This window comes from Chlamydotis macqueenii, chromosome Z (assembly GCF_036417535.1).
Source record: "Chlamydotis macqueenii isolate bChlMac1 chromosome Z, bChlMac1.mat, whole genome shotgun sequence".
NCBI classification, from domain to species: domain Eukaryota; kingdom Metazoa; phylum Chordata; class Aves; order Otidiformes; family Otididae; genus Chlamydotis; species Chlamydotis macqueenii.
In genome coordinates, this window is record NC_141593.1 from 65,989,162 (window position 1) to 66,009,336 (window position 20,175).

Here is a 20,175-nt window from a genome sequence, read left to right on the forward strand (position 1 = left end):
CACAACAGATCTCCACATCCAGTCTCTTCCAAGTAGCAGGGGGCCTCCCTTCAGCACCCTCCTCACTTATATACTGAGCATGATGTCAGATGGGATGGAATAGCCCTTTGGCTAATCTGGGTAAATTAACCCCAGCTGTTAGCTAATTAGTTAACTATCCCAGCCATAGGGGCTACCAGCTTCAGTTCTCCTCCCAGCTCAGGTAAATATTAACTCTATCCTGGCCAGAAGCAGGACAGCGGCATATTGGAAATGAAGGTTTTTTGTAGAGTTTGTGTGTGCTGGTTCATGCAGTACAATTAATGCTACCTGAGAAAGATCTAGCCAGGAGGACTCTATGGAAGATGTGTGGCTTAGCAGTTTTGTCCTAATGTGTTTGCTCTTATGCATTGCTAAGTGCACACAGCAAGAGAAGAGACTGAAGTGGAAGTTGTGATGAAAAGATTTCTGTCCTCACTGTGTTTCCAGTTGGGCAAAATTCTTCCAGATGACTGTGTCCGGCCCCTGGGGAACACACCGCAGGGGTGACCGGCTTTGTTCCTGGCAGAGGGAAACGGTTATCTTGGCTTGGCGGATCAAGGCAAAAGTCTAGCTCTATTGGCTGAGAAAGAGCACGGCAGTTGAGCTATCTCCATGATGGAAGAAGAAGGGACATGCCTGGTGAGCTCCAGCAGGAAGCTACCTGGTCTCCATCTTCTTCATTGTCCAGCCCCTGGGAGAAAGCTACCACGTCTCTATCCCAGTTGCTCCATATAACACCTAGCTTCAGAGCTTACCAGCATTCAGCTAAGAGAAATAATGTCACAAGTCAGCTTTATTAAATTCTACATTAAGAGGTATATTCCAAGTTTAGTCATCCTTTGATCATCAAGAGCTGGTTGGTTTTTGGTTTTTTTTATTTATTTATATGAAGCACGAGTGATCTTAAAGCTGTCCAAAAAAGGAGGGAAGATACCATCTGTCCCCGTAAGCTTGCAGCAGAAATAACGTTCTCAGCTTTTGGGGAATGTAAGGGTTTGTGTGAGTAAGGAGAGTAATCTGTTCTGGTGTAAAGGAAGCCAAATGTGTTCTTGCATGAGGAAAGCCAAATCCTTTTCTCTGAGAGAGAGTCCCTGTATGTAAGTGCCGGGAAGGGAAGAGATTGTGGGGAGCTCCTTAGGATTCAGAAAGGAAGCGTACAAGCGTTTCTCACAGCCTGTAGCAGGGGGGCATTGGAGTTTTCAGTCTCAACAAACCTGTTTTGTTCTTTATGAAAGCACTTCGTTGTGGAGCATTGCCAGTTTGCAACTTCGTCTGGATAGTCATAGGTTTGTGTTGCCCCTCCTGGCTGCGTGCTCTCCATGCAGACCCTGTGCAGGTTGTTTCATCTTGTCCAAGGCGGTAAGTAAGATTTTTAGGACACCAGGGAATAAAAGTGTTGTAATTTGCTGAGGGGAAAAAAAATTGGTTTCTAGCTCTAAATTAAGGAGAGATGTTGTGATAGGCATATTCAATGAGGTAAGCGTAAATTATCAATAAATTTCTACCTTTCTCCTCTTGTTTTTTAAGTAAGTGAAAACAAACTCAATATTCAGTTTGGCTTTTTTTCAATAATATTGTTCTTCATCGTGTTCCGAGAGTGCCATTTGTTCTATGGATGGACATGGTTCTGACTCCATGCAGTAAGCCTAGTTTGCTGGCAAATGAACTAAATAAATTCCTTTCTGGAAGTTTTGTGAGAGCATGGAGAAGCTCTGGGCTGCTTCTCCCACTGAGGTACCTCTGTGGCTGGTGTCTAGGAAAAGCTGTTGCTGACAGCCCTGAGGTAAAGCAGGTGTCAGGTAACAGGGTCCCTCTGAGCTCCCAGAAAAGATTTAGTAGGTTAAGAGGTTTCTTTCGAAGTTATATTTTTCCATCGGAACAGGGGAAGTGTCTAAAGAGATGTCCTTCAGATCTCTTTGTTGCTGCAAGTCATGGAGAGAGAGATCTTCTTCCAAAAATCTTTTTCACTGAGCCATCACAGACCCTTTGACAGTGATACTGGTCCTGTTGTTCAGGATACCAGAAATTATCAATGTATATAGTCATAGATATTGCAAAACTGAGTTTATCACAAGCACATGTTAAATATAGGGGCATGCACGTGCAAAGAATAGTCTCTTACTTAAAGGTGATGTGGTGATACTTACCAAGAAGAGTAATACCCATGAGATTCTGCTTTGAATTGCTCGCAGGCAAATTTTAACAAGAAGAAATACAGCGTGGAATATGACCAAGAGCATCAAATTTGCTTACTCTAAGACAGCAATAATTCAAACCAAAAGAAGAATTTCGTCTTTTAAAAGATTAAGTATAAATTCAGTTTTCACAGGGAATTGGGATGTAGTATTTCCATTTTTTCACATTAGATGTGAGACTTTGCCCAAAAGCTATATAAAGTTAGCAGAATTTAACTGAGTCTTTATGTAAGGATGTGTACTTTTATGAGGATTAAAGTATTAAATGTATACAGTTGTTTATAAGTGGAAGGCTTATAAATAGGTAAGGCAACATCACCCTTGAGCTGATGCAGGTGGTATGAGCTGTGGAGCAGCTGCAGAGCTTTCTGAAGTCCAGTGGGAATCAGTACTCCACAATCTAGCAGACATCAGTGTCAGCAGTTCCACTGGCGTAAATAAAAACAAACCAGTGCCCTTTAGCTGTGACTGCTAACTGTGTGACTGTGCTGCAAGCTGGAGAGTGACTGCTCTGTGGTGCAAGGAAGCGTAATCTGTGAGATATCATTCGTAGATGTAGGCAAGGCTTGACATGGGGTTGCTGGATTGGAGTCCAGTTGAGAACATCACACCTTGATGCCAACCTGGATCTCTTCAGGCTTCTGTAGTGAGTTCAGCACAGTCCGTGCATACAGCCTTCAGTCTCATTAAAAAGTAATTTGATTTTCTGGTCTAATGTATTCTGTTTTTTTTTTTTTCTCTTATATCTGCTGGCAGGAATTTGCGTCTTGGCTGTAGATCAGCTTCTGGCAGCTGATCAGCTGAATGTCCACACTATTGAGGCCAACCCAAAGTTAGAGGAAACTCTATCTGCAGCATTTGATATAAATCACAGAAGCAGCAGAACTGCAGAGTAAGAAATAACAGCAGCAGTCTGCCAGCTATGCTGTCTTCTTCCCTGTTCCTACACAGGAATTCCTGTTCTCTCAGGCAAACTAGGAAGGATTAATCTGTGTTCAGAAACACCTGGCAGACTTGTTAAAATCCCGTAACTGTGTGTGCCTACTCATCAAGCAATCTTGCTGAATTCACATATATGCACTCAGCTAATGAACCATTGCTTTTCCTGTGTCCTCCAGCCTTTAAGGAATTAAGTTGCAGGGGATGGGGGAGAAGAGGAGGAGGTTTGGGAATAGGTCTTTGGTTTTCTGAGAAAGCCATAGTATTTTGGTTAGAGCCAAACTTTTTTCAGTGAACCGCACAGCAAGAGTCTTCCTGTCCTGGTGCTGGTGGATGTTGTTTTGTCATGGGGATGATGCGTGCATTCTGTCTGTTGCGCACAGTGTGTTTTTTTTCAACTCCATAAAATTAGCTGGAATACTAGTAATGATGTTTTCAGCATCAGTCATTAGCTGTGTGCTGGTGCTGTGAAAATGACTTCGTGTATCTCATTATTTGCAGTTGGAACCTGAATGCAGCCAATCATTCCTAAAATAGCTGTAGGAAGCGTGAGCAATATAGAAACGTCTTTGTCTTGCTGCAGGGTTTTGGGCTGCATAGCTGAGCCTGCCCTAGCGCAAGACCTGGAAACAGGCTGCTGTCTCATCTGGGTGACAGTCTGGGTTGTCCTTTGCAAAAACCCTGCACGTGGTATCGAAAAGGCAGAGGATATTTCCTGCAGAAGAAGAGAACGGCTTTGCCTTGCTCTACCAATGAGCCGGAGAACAGATTAGAGGCTTTTCCTATCCTCAAGGAAGCTCATCCATCATGCCCCATTCAGACAGTCATACTCACTGGGCTTGTTCTCTCTTGCTACACTGAACCTTTTTCTCCACAGCTTTTCCAAAGAAGTAAAACACATAATAACAGAGCTACTGCTTTTGTAACTTGTACTACAGGCATTTGTCAATGCTGCTTTGACTTCCTTTTCTATGCTGCTCTAATTCCCTCACGCTGTGCTAAGAAGCAGGTGTGAACAAATGTGTAAGGATGCTTGTGTTCTTCAGTATGTGGGTGAATGTGTGTCAGGAGAAGAGTAGTGTATTTATGTGGTGCAGGGGCTCATCTCTGTCTAACTGTAATCTTTTCTTTTTCTGACCCATACCACCTCAATTTTAAGTTTGCCCTTGAAATCACATCCAGTAGTTCATGGTTTCCTCTCAATAACAGATCCCCAGTAATTACAGTGATCTTGCACTGTTCTATTAATTACAGGAATTGTGATTTTTATATTCAGAGGTTAATTGATTATATCTGCATATAGCATTTTCCCTTAAAATAAATTGAATTACAGTCATTAACCTTATGTCCAGGTTAACAGACAATATCATTTGTCTCTGCAATATCCTTTAAGTAGGATTTTTATTATGTATCTCTTGGCTTCTTGCTTTGCCTTCTGCTTTCTTCCTAATCTTGAAGTGATGGAACAAAGAGAAGAGTGAAAAATGTGTCATGTTGGCATATTGACACGATCCTTTTACTTAAAATACATTCTTTAGGATAGGGTACTTTCTTGTATTACCTTGTCCATAAAGCTGTTTGGATTATATATGATATAAAATTTGGGAATTTGTTGGGCATGAATCTAGGGAGAGCAAAGCTCAGAATCCACCACTTGCAGCTAGCAATTACTAGCAAGCTGCAGGAGCTGGATTATTGCAAGCATCATGCGCATCTCAGAGGAAAAGCAAACTACATAGATTTTCTGTCTCAGAGTCAGATTTATGCTACTCCTTTAAGGTTTACAAAAATATCGGAAAAAAAAATATTGGGCAACAAAGAGTAGTCATGAAAGGTAGAGATCTATGAAATTTCTCTGAAGTTTTAATTAAAAAAAAACTTCCCTGTGATATCAGAGCCTTTTAAATTTTGTGAATGTCTATGTGTGTATGGGCAGATGTGAATGGATGGATGTCTGACAGAGAGACGTGTCACAGGTAGTGCTGAGAGACAATGTTCACAGTTAATTTGATTGTTTTCTTAGCACTCAGAGTCTTCTGGGTGTTTTCCCTATCTACTTGTGCCTATCCACAGGTATTTGTAAAATTTCTAATTCAGGGATTACATTTGTTTTGTCGACATTTTTCATTTTTGCAGTAGTCTATTTCAAGCTCTTCTGCAAGGTGCAGAGAAACCAGAGAAAACTGATTTTGTAAACAAATTAGGAGCTCAAATTATAAATACATATTGAGAACTCTTTTCTTACCTGCAGTTTTTATCTATCAGGGACAGACATAACTTATCCTAGTGAGTTTGCCTGATTTCCGGAAGGAAAAGCCTCACCCTGTTTTCCGCCTGTAGGATACAGCTTGCCTGACCACAGTGTGTCTGTATGTCCTTGTGCTGAGCAGCCTTCCTCAGAATAAGATGCTGAGGATTGGCCAGAGCTTTCCTGCTGGCATGACTAGATTATTGCAGTATGGAGCAAACACTGGGCTCTCTAGAGGTGGCTGTTGAGGTAAAGCACTTTCGGGTAGTATGGTATCCACAGCTGGAGTAGTGAGTACATAAATGGTAACTTCTGTTTTTAGCATTAGCGGTATTATGGTAGATTTCATTCACATTTTAAGGGTAGGGGCCTTGATGTTGTATCAAACCACTTCATGCCAAAGTTGATTGGTGCTTTTTGAAAAAATACTCTGACAAAACTTGCTATTTCACACAAGGTAAATTAAGCCAGGTTAATGAGTCAATTTTTGCATAAATAGGTTTAGGGCCAGAACTAGCCAAAGTGCACAAATGCTAAGCAGTGTGCTCTGATTACTTAACAGCTGGCTTAAATGTGAGGATTTGCATTTATCTACCATTTTATCACCTTAAAAAATGGACACTTTCATTTCAAATAAATGCGAAAAGTTTCCTGAAGAATACAGCTGGAGTTCATGCATAAAATGTGTGAACATTTCTTGCATTAACAAAAAGCAAAGGAGAATCATTTGTGATTACACTGAGCTTTAAATGCAGTGATGTGTTCTATGGGTTCCTAACTTCTTCAAAGTTAACCTATGCCCTTGTTTATCGATCTGATCCGTTATGCAGATGTAAGAGGACTGGAAATTAAGTTTTTCTTCCTGTTTAGAGGGTGAAGAAGGGCTGCAACCCATTTAAGTATGTACCAGCAGTCAAAGGAAGCAAATGCTCAGTGTCTGAGGGAATCTGACCTGAAGAGTTGGCTGAGTTGTAGGGATTGTTTTAGGATTACTGCCTGATCCTAATGTTGTGTTTACAGCAGGCATGTGTCCGCTGAGACAATGTCCACAGGGCTATGTCAAACTTTTAATCAGTGACAATTGCCAATATTGTTGTGAGAACGTTATCAGGCTTCGTGTTTCACTTTTGTTACCTAAAAGGAGAGGAAAACAAAGGGAGGCCACATTTCTTTCCTGTTACAGCTTTAGGTCACCTGCAGCTACGTAATTTTTATTCCGTCCATCAGATGAGAGAATGGAAGGTCAGTTGACTGGCACTGATATTTCCCAGGCAAAGTGAGGGTTGGGGAGAGTAATGGTGTTGCTGGTAGTGTATCTGTTTTCTATTAAGCATACTGAGATGAAACAGCAAAGTATGTATTAGAGATGGCATTCTCTCCTGTCAAAAGGCAGTGATTGCTACATTTAGCTCTTAAATCAATTCAGAACCTTGACAGAGGTTTGCTAAAGTCCCACAAATAATCAATAGAGCTATTTTTATCTCTTAAGTGAGTGAGGCTTTTAAAAATAATAAAGACATCTTTGTAATGACCAACCAAGCTGTTCCAGAGTTAGTTCTGTTGCTGTGTGTGGTTGGGGGTGGTGAGTGAAAGGGGTTATTTAGGCATTGCCTTTGTTCCATTCTGCAGGTTTATAACCCCAAAATAAAATTGCAAATGTTTCTGGCAGTCATCCTCCAGGCACAGATGGCTTTCCTCCCAGTTTTGGCAAGCCTGATTTCAGTATAAAACTGAGCAATTATTAGAAAGTGAAATATTGCATGATATAATGCCACTGCCGCCACCATCAACATCGTGACAAATGGAGCATTCATTGTTTCTGGTGCCGTGTGAGAGAGCTAGTGCCACTGCGTCGCCCCTTCCTCTAAAACCTCTGCCTTTGCTGCTGCTGGTGATGTGTAGACAGAGGGATGGAACAGAGCAGATGCTTTAGCAAGGAACTGTGGCCATTTTCTCATTTGCGTTGGCTCTATATTTCAATGCAAATATCACTGAACAGGTGGCTGATGAGGCCCCCGTGGACTGTTTACAGTAAAGGTTACAACCAAAATCGATAGGCCGGAGATGCTTCTGATTCCATCTGGGAGATGTTCATCTTCCATCTGACTGTTCCCTCTCTGAACAGCAGCATCCTATTAACGCTGCAGTCATCGGGGATGTCTCTCTCGGGTCAGCAGAATGTTTCTCCTATTTAGGCCTCCATTTGTTCTTTACATTTCCTTTTTGCACTGCGCTGGATCGAGCAGTAATGTTGATCTTGACAAGACGAGTTGCCAGCATTAAGCATGCTGAGTTTTGCCTACTGACTTGACACCTGCTACTACCATTCGGCAGGCCAAGGCTCATCAGTGCTGCCTGGGGGTTGTCCAGATCTTTTCAGCTTATCGCTTACTGAAGCAGGAGGTAGTGATGTTACATATCATAGCTGACATTATTGTGAGTGATGTATGGCCTTGTGAAGTTGCAAATGAGGGGAGAGGAAAGCTGGGAAGGACTCACGTTTGACCAAACCTGAATGAAATAAGCAAGTACCCCTGAAACTTGGGTGAAAAGTACTTTGTATTTTGGCTGAAATTTTATTTTAGATGCACATTTTTGCAAGTCTTAGTGGAAAGATCCACATGGTCTGTGTATCTGTTTTTCATCAAGCTAGTAATGAAGTTTGCATTATTCTTTTTAATGAAGGAAGATGCTGTTGCTTACTATATGAGGCAAAATCGTTCTCGTTGGTGTCTTTCCCTTGGGCCTACTCGTCACGTCTGGCGTGCAGCCCACAGCAGCTGGGCAATGAGTAAGCAGTGCTGAATCCAATTAAACTGGTAGTAAAGCGTGTATAGCGGAGGGCACCCATGCATTCCTCTTACAGTAGGAGGGAACTTTTTGATACAGACAAAAGGTGAGAGGGAGTGTGCTTCATACTCATAGTTTACGGTCAACAGGGATGCTGGAGGTGTGGGGACTTCTCTTGGGCACTGTCTCCTTCCCCCCACCAGCAATCAGGAGCAACCCCATGTTACGGCGTGATTTGAAGGGGTACAGGTGACTGCCCCAGCACACTCACCCACCATCCTCTCTGGTGTAAGAGCCAGGTACCTGGAGTGCGAGAGTGCTTTTTTGGCCACCTGAAATGAATGGCCAGCTGTAGAGACAACAGGAGCAGGACAGGGGAGGAAGGATGAATGATGGCCGCACCATTGGTCACAAAAAGTAGTTGGAGGTTGGTAGGGATGATGGACACAGAGCTGGCATTAAGTCTCTGCAGCCACCTGCGCCACGGATCAGGTGACTGAGCAGCAATCGTTAGAGAAAGGACAACATGAGCGAAAGAGCTGGCCATCCTGGGCACTGTCCCGCCATGTGCCAATTCGGTTGTAACGTCTGGCGCTCCATGCTGTGTCTTGCTGATAGCCACTTGTGCCTCCTCTCTTTCGAGCTTCCTAAGCACCCGCTGAGCTTCTGTTCACTCACATCTGTCCGAGGTCCTTGGCACAACTCAGCCCAGGCCTTTTGCGCCATCCCTTCTGCTGCCGGGTACGGCCGCGCAGGGTGGCTGAGCCTGCCACCCGGGCAGGCGTAGACAAAGGATGCTCTCCTGAACAGCTCCGCTGTGCCGGCCTAATTTTCCTCTGTTTCTGGAAGCAGCAGACTGCAGGTTGTATGCCTCTCTTTTTTGTCATTGTTGTTGCATTATTCCTGATTCCTTTCTCTGACTTGCAGAGAACTCGTCTTTCACTTCCTAGGAACTGTGAATTTAAAGGGGTAAATAGCAGTAACGGTGTCTTCCACTCAGAGATTTCCAAAGGCTTAGCCAAAGGAGATGAAGGATGCTTGCCAGCATCACATAGCGAATCTGTACCATATCAGGGAACAGCAGTCAGGTCGGCCGACTGATTTCTCCACCCTGCCTTCAGCATGGCAAAGCTTACGCTGTGTAGATCAATATGTGCTTTTTTATGTATGGGTAGATGGATCTTGCTTTGTAGGTCTCTTTTGATGAGACACTGAAGTAGGACTCGGGTTTCTGATTCACTTGCATGCCCTTGCCACAGAAGAATCTCAAATCTTTTTGTTACCTTTGTTACGCAACTCAAATAGTTTTCTTCCTGCTTTTTAATGGTCCTTTTGTTTTTCCCAGGGTAAGAAATGCTGAATGTGATGAGAAGGGCTATTTGCTGAATATTTCCAGGGTCAGTTCACAGGTGCTCCTACTTTTCTGGTATTTTTCCCTACACAGTAGTTCAAATTCATCCAGCTTCAGTTTTTAGTTTCCTCACTGTTTGGTTTAATGCTGTTCCTTCTTACTACGCTTACTGTCTTTTTGAAGAATAAATTATTTCTACATGCTTGTAGAAACAAAAGAATTTGTTTAAGGGTCATCATTTTTTATGGCCATGAGGTTTTCTGGTCTTGCTTCATGCGTAACGCAGACCATTTAATTTTGTCTGGTAATTCTCACATTAAGCTTAATAATTTGTGGATCGAAGTGCAGCTGTCGTGTATGAACACAACCCATCGTGGTATAAAGAAGGTTTGTAATAAATGAATGTAACAAGTTCTGTCCATTACTCAGCAGGCTTACTGTGCCATGGGAAAATTCTGACATGGTTACATACTTTGATTTTACTTAGAGTTACGCTGGAGTTAGCTGAACATACAGTGAGGATGAAGCAACAAGATGGGAGGTTTTCTAACATGGAAGAGCGTCCCTTTCCATAGTTATTTATAGGTGTGTCTAGGCAGTTGTTGCTGTTGCTGTTGAATTTGTTCTCAAGATCAAATCTGGCCTTACACTTCTGTGGCGTTTACCAGGAATTTAGCTCTTCTGTTTAGGATTTTTCATGTGATTTGTATAACCTCTCTGTAACTTACAGCTGTAGATGCAGTAACTTGGTTACTGGGGTATTACGGCAGCAGCCATGTAATAATTTCCTTAGCCAAGCAGCTATTCTTTGTGCATTTCCACTAAGAGTGCTGTTCACTAAATGCTAAAAATAGTGGACAGAAAAAAGCAGAGCTCACTGTGGTGGCTTCTTTTTGACTCAGATAGTGGATAGCCATAGTGGAGGGCACTTGGCACAGAAAAATCAGACTTTTCTCCTTGATTTGGAATTATCATTACTTTCTTAGCTTCAGAAACTCCTTCATGCCAGCAGCATGATTTTTACAAAATGAAGTGCCCCTATGTCAAGCATCTATGTGTGTGGAGGGGGTGTATATATATGAATATGTGTATCTGTATGTATATGTAGACACAGGCTTTGAGTGAGTAAATATAATAGTAAGAGCAACTGTTGTACTAGTATCCAAATGACCTACTTAGAGGCGGTTCACCTGTGTGCTGCAGTGTACAAGCAGAAAAACTTACTCCATCTAGGAAGGCAAACCTTCGATTTCTATATACATTAAGAGATCATATGGTTTACTTATACCTAATCATAATATGACAAAAAAGAGGGAACACAGAAGTAACCAGAAAAAGTCGTCTTTCTTACATACGTGTTTGAAAACATCAGCTTCAGAAAGGAGAATCGGAGCACCAAAGAATCTTGCATAAACTTATATTTGCATTGGTCTTGCAAGAAGCAGATTAGTTGGGGTTTTTTTGAAGGCTGGAGGAAATCTGATCTACTCCAATTCAATGACTGCAAGTCATTGTATTAGACGTAGATTATAAAACATGCTCTTAAATATTTGCAGGGCTGTATTTTATTAGTATGTCTGCTAACAAAAGAACACCACCAAAATTCACTCTTCTTGCACCACTAGCTTCCTTGAACAGGAGCACTAATCATGTTTCAAACAGGGAGAATGGCAGTTCTCAGAGCCAGTTCCCTCTCAACCAGTATGGCTTAGTGCAGGCCAGACTGGACTGCAGCAGTCTGCGTAGACTGAAGATATCTCCGTTGACGTTTGCAAAACTTTTATTTGGAGACAGTGCCTGTACTTGCTCGGCATCACAGTCTAGCTACTCATGCTTCATCAGACACTGCATTCACAAGCACTTTTGATTAGAAAGTAGTTTCAGCACAGTTGCAAGTGAGAACATTTGCATCACTCCCAGGAGTCCAACCAGGGCTGAGTATTTGCTGAAAAGGAAATTTGTACTAAAAATAAGTATGACCTTCTCGAATCAGCACTTTTCTGAAATTCCACTGAAACAGTATGGCTCTTTCCTCCATTGTAAGAACAGCAAAAGTAATGTTACGTTTGAATAATTACCTCCTCGTAAAAAGCTGCCTTTGGATGCAACTTGAGTCCTGCTCGATGTTACTTTTTTGGCACAGGCATTCATGCAGATGTGTAGTTCACCTGAATCATTGAAGGATCAAAATAAACATTTTACATTTACTTTGTATGAATTTGTACAACTATGTTAGCACTAGAGCAATAGAGAATTATGCTTTTTTTCTCTCTTCTTCCCCAGAAGCTACCCTTAAGAATGATGGAGAATTTCATATAGTTAAAAACCTACTAATCTAGTCTTTGTTAGAAGGCAATATGTAAGTTCATTTGTCAGTTAATTCTTTCCAGGTAAAAGAAAAAAAAAAAGATCTGGCCCGATAACATGTATATAAAATGACAAAGTAAGCATGCCAGGCGTTGTTAATTTTCCTGGAAGCTGTCTCCACTGTATATTTATGTGGAGGGGTATACACATCTGAATGAGAAGCAGGGTGCAGAATCACCAATGGGAAAAGTTTTTCAAGCTCTGAAGTGGAGTGGCCGCGATATGTCTGCAGTACCGTCATGCTTTCCTCATAATGTACACCCGTTGTTAGGTAGGGGATGATGTGCCGATAGGGAGTCACAGAAAGCAGCTATTCTTATTCTCCAGAGTCTCACTGTGAGCCAAGTGGTTTGAATTGTCAGCCTGCAGACTGATACTGTGGATGAATAAGGTTTAATGGAAGAATTGGATTGCTTGATAAGGTCTTCCTGTTAAAGTGTTGCTCCTCAGGTGCATTTCAGAAAAGACTTCTGCATTGGGCTGTAACAATTTCAAGAAGGAAAGAATTAAAATCTATTTATGTATTAACATAAGGCGCTTTGTTTTGTCACTTTGCAGTGCACTTACAGGGGCAAAATTTTTATAGCGGCAAAATTACATTTCAAAAAATTGTGTAGAGGGAAAGGAATTAACCCCTTTAATGTGTGTATCTTACCTTTAATTCAAACCAGTTGAGGGAAACTGTGTTTTCAAGTATTATATTTACTTATGCTGCTTATTTCTACTTTGGGCATTCCTAAGGGCCCCAAATGATGTTTCAACAGGCATGGAAACAAATAGAAAGAAACAGTTCCTGCCCCAGAGAGCTACCAGTCGAGAGAAAATGTAAGAGGTGATTAAAGAGAGAAATGGAGGAAACCGGTAAAGAAAGTGTCTGCAGGCAGACATAGCTGTGTCAGTAATCATACACAGCTATCAGCCTAACCAGTACTAGATGGAAATGCTTCTCTTGGGGCTTGTATGTACTATCTCCTAGTATGCATTCTCACATAAGGTGTAATAGACAGATAGTGTCTGGGCTGGGTTGCATTTATTCCTGCTATTTTTATCCTTTGCCATCCGTCTGACACTTTGTTCAGTTAAGGTGTCAGTCATTGCCTTACATTAAATTTTATTTTTTCTAGTCTCAGTCTAACATGGTCTCTCAGTTATTTTGTTAATAGAAATAGAGAATCAGCCAAGTTTGCCATTTGTGTGTTTGAATAATAAATAGGCAGACATAGAGTATAATAAATCATTAGTCCTTATGGACTGTATTGCCCTGCAACAGAGTCTCTATTCCAGTCCAGTTAAGGACATGAAATTTTATTTGAAAACAAATATCTGATAAGACAAATTATTTATTGTGACATTTTTCAATTGGGTAAAAGATGAGGAATTAGCTGTGTTGTTGAAATTACAAATGAAAATGCAACACTCAAGACTTGTTAATGCTTTTTTTGGCATTGAGAAAGGAGACATAGGTATCTAATATTAAATGGTGTTGCAGAAAGGCAAGTTAGCACTTTGTTTGCCAAATTAAGTTTCAAAGACTATGTAGGTTATGAAGTTTGACTTTCTGCCCGTAAATCTTGAATGACTGACAGACTACTGTAAAATAGCTTTGTTCAAAAGGAATCTTTGGCAGGCAGCATCAAAGGTTTGAAACTCTGGAAGGGATGAAAAGAAAACCCCACTTTTACACTGCTTTCCCCTACAGATCAACATCTTTGTGAAATTTGGGAATTATAAGCTATTTACTGTATTATGTGCTGTTTTCTTTCAGTGTATCCAAAGGCCCCTGTGATTCCTTTTATCTTCAAGATTTAGGGATCTTTTTGTACATGAAATGTGAATGAGTGAATGCATCAGTGGAAGACAGGGGGAAAAATGCTGGTTTTAGACAGTTCTGTTCTCCCTTATTTTATCGCAAGTTGGAGTATTGGTTTTATGGCACCTAAATTTATGGGTACATATTTTTATGGTAAAGCCCAATGACATGTTCTGCATGCTCCATCAAGTTCTCTCAGTGTTTCTTCACTTGATTCACAGCTCTGCAGAATATGAATCAGTCCCGTAGTATAACCCTTAATCTCTTTTTAACTGGAATAATGTAGTGTGTTTTCTTTATTTATGGTGTATGTCATCGTGTCATCATCTAATTATGTAAACCAAAGAAGGGGAAAACAAAATATTTCCCAGAAAGCTCTTGTCAGCTGTCGATCAGTACAGGAGACAAAGTTTCTTTATTGCATATAAGCAGCTAAGGCAGAAAATTCTCTATCCTGAAGCAAGATGTGGCACTGCTGGAGCATGGGCTAAAGGGAAACTGGCCTGGTAGGGCAGTTTCTGGTTAGAAGCACAAGATACCTCCTCAGTACAATGAGAGGCTTGAGGAGAAGGAGATCTCCCTCTACTTTCCATTGACTCGTTTTAGCTTTCTGTATGCAGTTGTTAAAACTGAATTGACAGAAGGCACTTAATCCCTTGTTTGTCTTCCACAGGGTGAAGTGAAGGAGTGAAGCCTCCCAGCTGAACTACTATGAGGTCAGAAGCCTTGCTGCTATATTTCACACTGCTACACTTTGCTGGGGCTGGTTTCCCAGAAGATTCTGAGCCAATCAGTATTTCGCATGGCAACTGTAAGTATAACATGCCAGAAGACTTCATTTGCTTAGTACTGATGAGAGGACTTCAAATCAACAGTATTTTGTTAAAATTGGCAATGCATAAACTTGTTTCTCTTGATGTCTCCCAGATCAGCCAATTTACTTTCTCAGACACCAATATAAGAACATGACTTTTTCATGTTGACTTATGACTACTAAGTAGTAAACTGCTTGATCTTCCAAAACCATAGCCTTTCTCCTTCTCAGAGACACTTACAGTAGCGTAATCAAACCAAGTATCTTGCTCTATCCAGCAGCAAAGGAAGGAAGCCTTTTTCCCCCCTGCCCCATAATCAAGGTGTCCCTTACCTAACTTGAGAAAATATAGTGCTAGATAACCAGTGAAGCACCTCAGAGTATCAAGCACGGCACACTGAAGTAACTGAGCTCTGAAAACATAATTTGTTGATCCAGTAGAAATAATTTGACTTCTTTAAGCTCTGACAGATTCTGCTTTTGCATTAGGCATTCTTCGCTAAGCTGGAAGTGTAGCTGAAAACCAAATCAAGAAAATGAATCTTTTGTAACAGGATCTCTCTTCTTTCTTACCAGCAGTAGTTGGCAAACTCTCCAAAATCTAGGGTAAGACAAACAGCTGTGAGATTTGCTGGCTAAACAGGTGGAGAGCTTTCTGTGCATTTCACCATGCAAGTCAGGCTTAGCATAGCTGATTCTTTCACATTTACTTCAGCTCAATTACAATTGCTGCAAAGAAAAGTCTTCCGAAGTCCCAAAGGTTCAGATATATAAAGGAAGTCTTTAGCATGTAGGTCTGTACAAGTATGCTAAGGAGTAGCAAGTCAGCGATGAGTAGGCTTATGTTTAAGCTTACTTTGCATCAAGAGTCTTATTTTAAAGTGAATCTCTTCGTAGTCCTTGCTTCCTGTGCTTTGAGGTGGCCTTGGCACCCACAGCTTGTCTGTCTTGAGTAACACCAAGCTGAATGACAGACTCCAGGCGTGCACTTGGTGTGCTCTAAATGCTAATAGGCATCTTCGATATAAGAACAGGGCAGAACTGCTCTGAAGCAGACCTTGCTGAAACACGTCTACTGTGGCCACGGGGTCATTAGAACCAATGTTTTCTCTCTCCAGAAAGGTGATGCTAATCGTCCTTGCTCATGCAGAAATAGCCAGTCTTAATCCTTTTGGATAAATGGAACATGGGATAAGTTTTTCGTCAGCAGCATGGCATGATGAAATGCACATCAATGTACAGGCCCCCAGCTCATGCTGGAAACACTACCGGGCAGAGAACAGCCTGACAGTTAAACTTGGCATTTTGCATGTAGGACACTTGGTCAGAAGAATTAAGCTTTTAAACTTAAATCCTACCTGTGCTGTCTTAATTTGTTTCTCTAAGAGTTCTCAGCATCTGGTTTGCAGGGACATTCCTTTTTCTATCCAGTTTTATCACCATGCTCTCTGACATATGGCTCTCTCAGGTGCTTTGCTGGAGTCATGCTGTGAATCAATACTTTGACCAAGCTTAACAGGAAAAATACTTCTAGAGGACAGTATCTGAAAACACTAAAACAGTAGCTGAGTTTCTGAAGAAACAGACTCCCTCAACCAACTCTAGGTTTCTGGGAAGGCATATTGATGGGGAAAAGGCTCAGGCATAGCCAGATGCTAATCAGCTCTGTATAACGTGCACATGCAGCAGTTTTGCATTGATGATGATGCTCATCAGAGGTTTATCCTCCTGTCTTCTAACTGTCGTTTTGTTTATTTAACTAGCTCCCTAGTTAAGTAAACTCCCTAGTTGTGCATCCAGATGTCATGATCATGTATACATACAGAGTGTAACGGCAAGATGGCCCTTGGTCAGAAGTGTTCACTGTTTTGTAGGTCGTACACACAGATCATCTGGGGAGCAGCAGCACACCTTGTGTATGCTGAGGTCTCACAAAAAAAAAAAATCATAGGAATAAAGTGAATAAATGCTCTTGTTGACTCGTAGAGTGGCGGGCAAAGCTAACTTGTTGATAGCATAAGCTCAGTACAGGGCTTCCAGTCAGTATTGTTGTCTAGTTGCCAGAAGAACTGGAGTATCAAACTGGTTGCCAAAATAATATGCAGTGGCTTTAGTTTTATAAAGTTCAAGTGGTGGTTTCCCACCATTTCTCAGAAATCCCCACAGCTGTTCTATGGTGGCAGTCCAATCCTGGAGGAAACCCAGGGAGAGGGCAGTTTGAGCCAAGGAGAGCCAAATCTTTTGCTCTAACCACTACCAGTCCAGTCATTGTGATGATTGATGGGCCACTGTGAAACAGCTTTGTCCTACTAGACACACTTTGGCAGCCAGGAGCAAGCATTTAAGCTCTGCAAGCAGTGAAAGAAAAACTGTGAGAAAGTGCTGTGTACCTGTGTGCCAAGAGCTCCAGAGCAGCTTTTCGCTCTAAAAAAACTCAGTTTTTTCCTTTTACAAAGGTGATGACTTTCTCCTTTGCAGCTGCAATGACTGTGACCTCCAGCCCTCTGTGCTCCTGCCTTCCAACCCCAGGCTGTGCTGCCAGGGCAGAACAGAAACCACAGGTTTTGGCCGTAGCTGGGCCCCATGGTGCTCCGTGTTAGCACCATTTCAGTTTATGATTCTCTTTTGACTCTGTTTTGGGGTTGTTTTTTTTTGTCTTCCTACAGATACAAGACAGTATCCGGTGTTTGTGGGTCACAAACCAGGGCGGAACACTACGCAGAGGCACCGGCTGGACATCCAGCTGGTCATGGTCATGAACAGGACCCTCTACGTTGCTGCTAGGTCAGTAGTCACCTGCTTCACTGCTTCTCCCTTGCGGCTTTCAGAGGAGGAAGGAGGAGACGAGGGATATTCTGAGTTCTTCTCTGCTGGACACATTATTGTTGGGATTTTCTCACACTTAAAGAGAGTTTTACAGCCTATTAGTAAGATATATTGTAAACCTTGTTAGTTGGTCAACTAAGGTTTAGTTTTGCAAGGTGCTGAGCCAGTCCTTTCAGGACAACACACCTCTGCCTTCGAGTCCAGCAAGAGGGACATTGCCAGAGAAATTGTTCAGAGAGAGTTCATCTTCATCCTGTAATTTGTTTGTGCACACAATTAGTGACATATTTTAGAGAACCATTCTGCTGGTGCACAAACACGTGTTCAGATAATAGTTATTAAACTGTAGCAATGCTGGTTTAGGCATGTTTTTAGTAAGACAAAAAAGGGGCAAACATGTTTACTGCTATTCCTTTGATGTACTTAGCACGGTTAATTGAATTTGGTGTATGGATTTTTTTTTGGAGAGCTATACTGTAAAGATACAAGCACATGCCCTTTAATAAAAATTACATATAGAGCCATCCATTCAGTTTGCGTAGCTCAGCGTGGCACCATCAGCAGCCTAAGCAGAGCTATACCAATTTATACAGCTGCCAACCTGGCACAGATCAGACATTGACACTTCCTTTCCCTGCCTATTGTTAGCAAAGGAGATTGACAGTCTTAGATGGGAATTACCTGATGGATGCAGGATGAATGCAAGAAGGGTCCAGTTTAGCAAGGGCAAGTAGTCCAGTTTAGGAGCTCTTGGACTCAGATCCTGTTTGGGTCATCCCTGCAAGCTGTCCCTATGGTAGCAACTTGTTTTCTGCCTGTTTTCTGGTCCCTCTGCTCCACTGAGAAATAGGCACCCTTCTGCGTGTGCCACAGAGAGCCCGGCTGTTGCTGCAGATGGGAGAAGTGGTGGGTGGGATGGCCAGGAGGTGAGAGGGAACAGCTGCTGAGCAGGCAGCCTCTTGCCACCAGCCCTGTCCTCAAAGCTCTTGGCAGCCTCCCGGAGCTGCCTGGCTTCCTTCTCGAACAGCCACTCCCCATCTTCTGGGTGGTCGGATGTGTCTGTGGTGGAGATCTGTCTGTCGGTTTCCCCTCGGCACGGAGTAATTAGTTGCCTTACACCAGCAGAGTCACTGAACGCTGTTTTTCACATAGCTGTGTCCCTGGCTGCAGGAAAACCACACTTCTACCCATTCACCTGCCCAGGCATTGCAGCTGTCCTGGCTCAGTGCAGCTTCTTCAGGCTTCTCACGTCACGTATACCAGTTTGTACGGGGTCTGGGTGCAGGGCTCTGGGTTCTGGCTCATGCCAAGCCCTTGCATCCTTCCGTGGGAGCGGCAGTGCCGTTGGCTGTAGGGCACAAAGAGCAGGCAGCCCCACAGCAAGGCCTCCCAGCGCTTTGCCTGAGCTGGGGGATTAGTATTTTTTGCTGCATTTAGTGTGATAATGAGCGGGGCGGGGGAGCCAGCTGAAAGGGTTTGAAAGGTGGTGGCAGGATTTCCTCCTTTTCATGGCTGAGTTCCCTTTGCTTTCCTTATTTGTTTTCCTTTAAATTAGGAAATCATTTGCAGTGAGAAGGTGGCAAATCTGCTTTGTGGATTTGGCTCTGCTGTATTCATAGTTTGTTCCCAGGCAGAGATTGACGCAATTAGACTGTCGCAGTGCCCGAGCAGCCAGTATTACAGCAGGAAAACCCAGTGAAACATTTTGGGATATGAAACCACTGTGTGCACAAAATATATAAAGAATACTAATATTTGGGAGATAGTATATGTACTGGTGTGTGAATATGCATTCTTAAATATTACGTGGCAATATATTAGTATAAAACAGTTTACTACAATGAGAGTGCTTATGTACTCCTAGGGTCTTGTGACCTGCAAAAAAGAATAAAGACCTAGTCTGTTTTGTACTTACACAAGCCCAAAAAAATCTTCTTACACTTTTTTCCTTTGGTAACTCAAAAACTTGTTGACATATTCTTTTCCCCCTCCACATATTACTGAATAAAATCCCTGCTGGGCTGAGAAGCCTGTGTGATACAAGTTAAAATTCAAAGGTCACGTTTATCTTTAAGTAATAAACTTCAGAAAATGAGTCATCCTTTGATAACTAGTGTGAATGAAAGTTTATAACTGCAATACCACATCTCCTTTAGAGGTAGTAGTAAATCTACACCCTGAAGCAAATGTGAACACAAAGAAAGGTATTTCTCAAAGAGTTTTGTAACAAGATTAATTGAAAACTGTAGCTAACATAAATCCCATAGTTATCATATCAGATGTTGCTTTCATGCGGTTTTTTTTAGACATTGAAATATAGCAATGCCAAGTTTATGTTTGTACTCCATTATCTGAAAAGTAATCAAAACAAATGATTAAACATTGAGAGTTTTTATTTGGAGGTTGTTGGGTTTAGGTTGGGTTTGTTTGTTTGTTTGCTTGTTTTAGAAAATCCAGTGTTTAATTTGCAGGCAATTGCCATGCGCAGGAAAGGACTAACTCAGATTTGAGAGCCGCTAGCACTTTATTACTGAGCCACTGGTGTAGAACAAAATTTCTGTTTGTCAGTTGCTTATTTTGTCATATGGGATATGTGACTCCTGTATTAGCTATTACCAAATAAAATTCTGTGTCACTTCAGAAAGGCTTTATTTCATATTATCAGGCAGAGATATCCAGCCAGTATAAATTAGAATAACTCAGCCGAAGCCCATGAAGCTGTGTTGTCCAAATATCTGGCTTGCAGCCTGCGAAGGACCAGCTCTGTTTCCTTTTTTCTCGTGGGAAGGGTCCTCCCTGGCTGCCTCTCTCACA

At 42.0% G+C, this 20,175-nt stretch overlaps 1 protein-coding gene across 3 annotated transcripts in view; it reads left to right on the forward strand.

Annotated features, from left to right (window-relative positions):
• The window catches only part of SEMA6A (semaphorin 6A), a 117,826-nt gene that overhangs the window by 37,157 nt on the left and 60,494 nt on the right, over positions 1-20,175 (forward strand). For all 3 annotated transcript variants that reach the window (XM_086770411.1, XM_086770412.1, XM_086770413.1), the window contains exons 2-3: positions 14,395-14,532; positions 17,202-17,319. In XM_086770411.1, coding sequence (XP_086626537.1) covers positions 14,433-14,532; positions 17,202-17,319 — 218 coding nt within the window. In that variant the 5' untranslated portion in view covers positions 14,395-14,432. The remainder of the gene's footprint in view (positions 1-14,394; positions 14,533-17,201; positions 17,320-20,175) is intronic.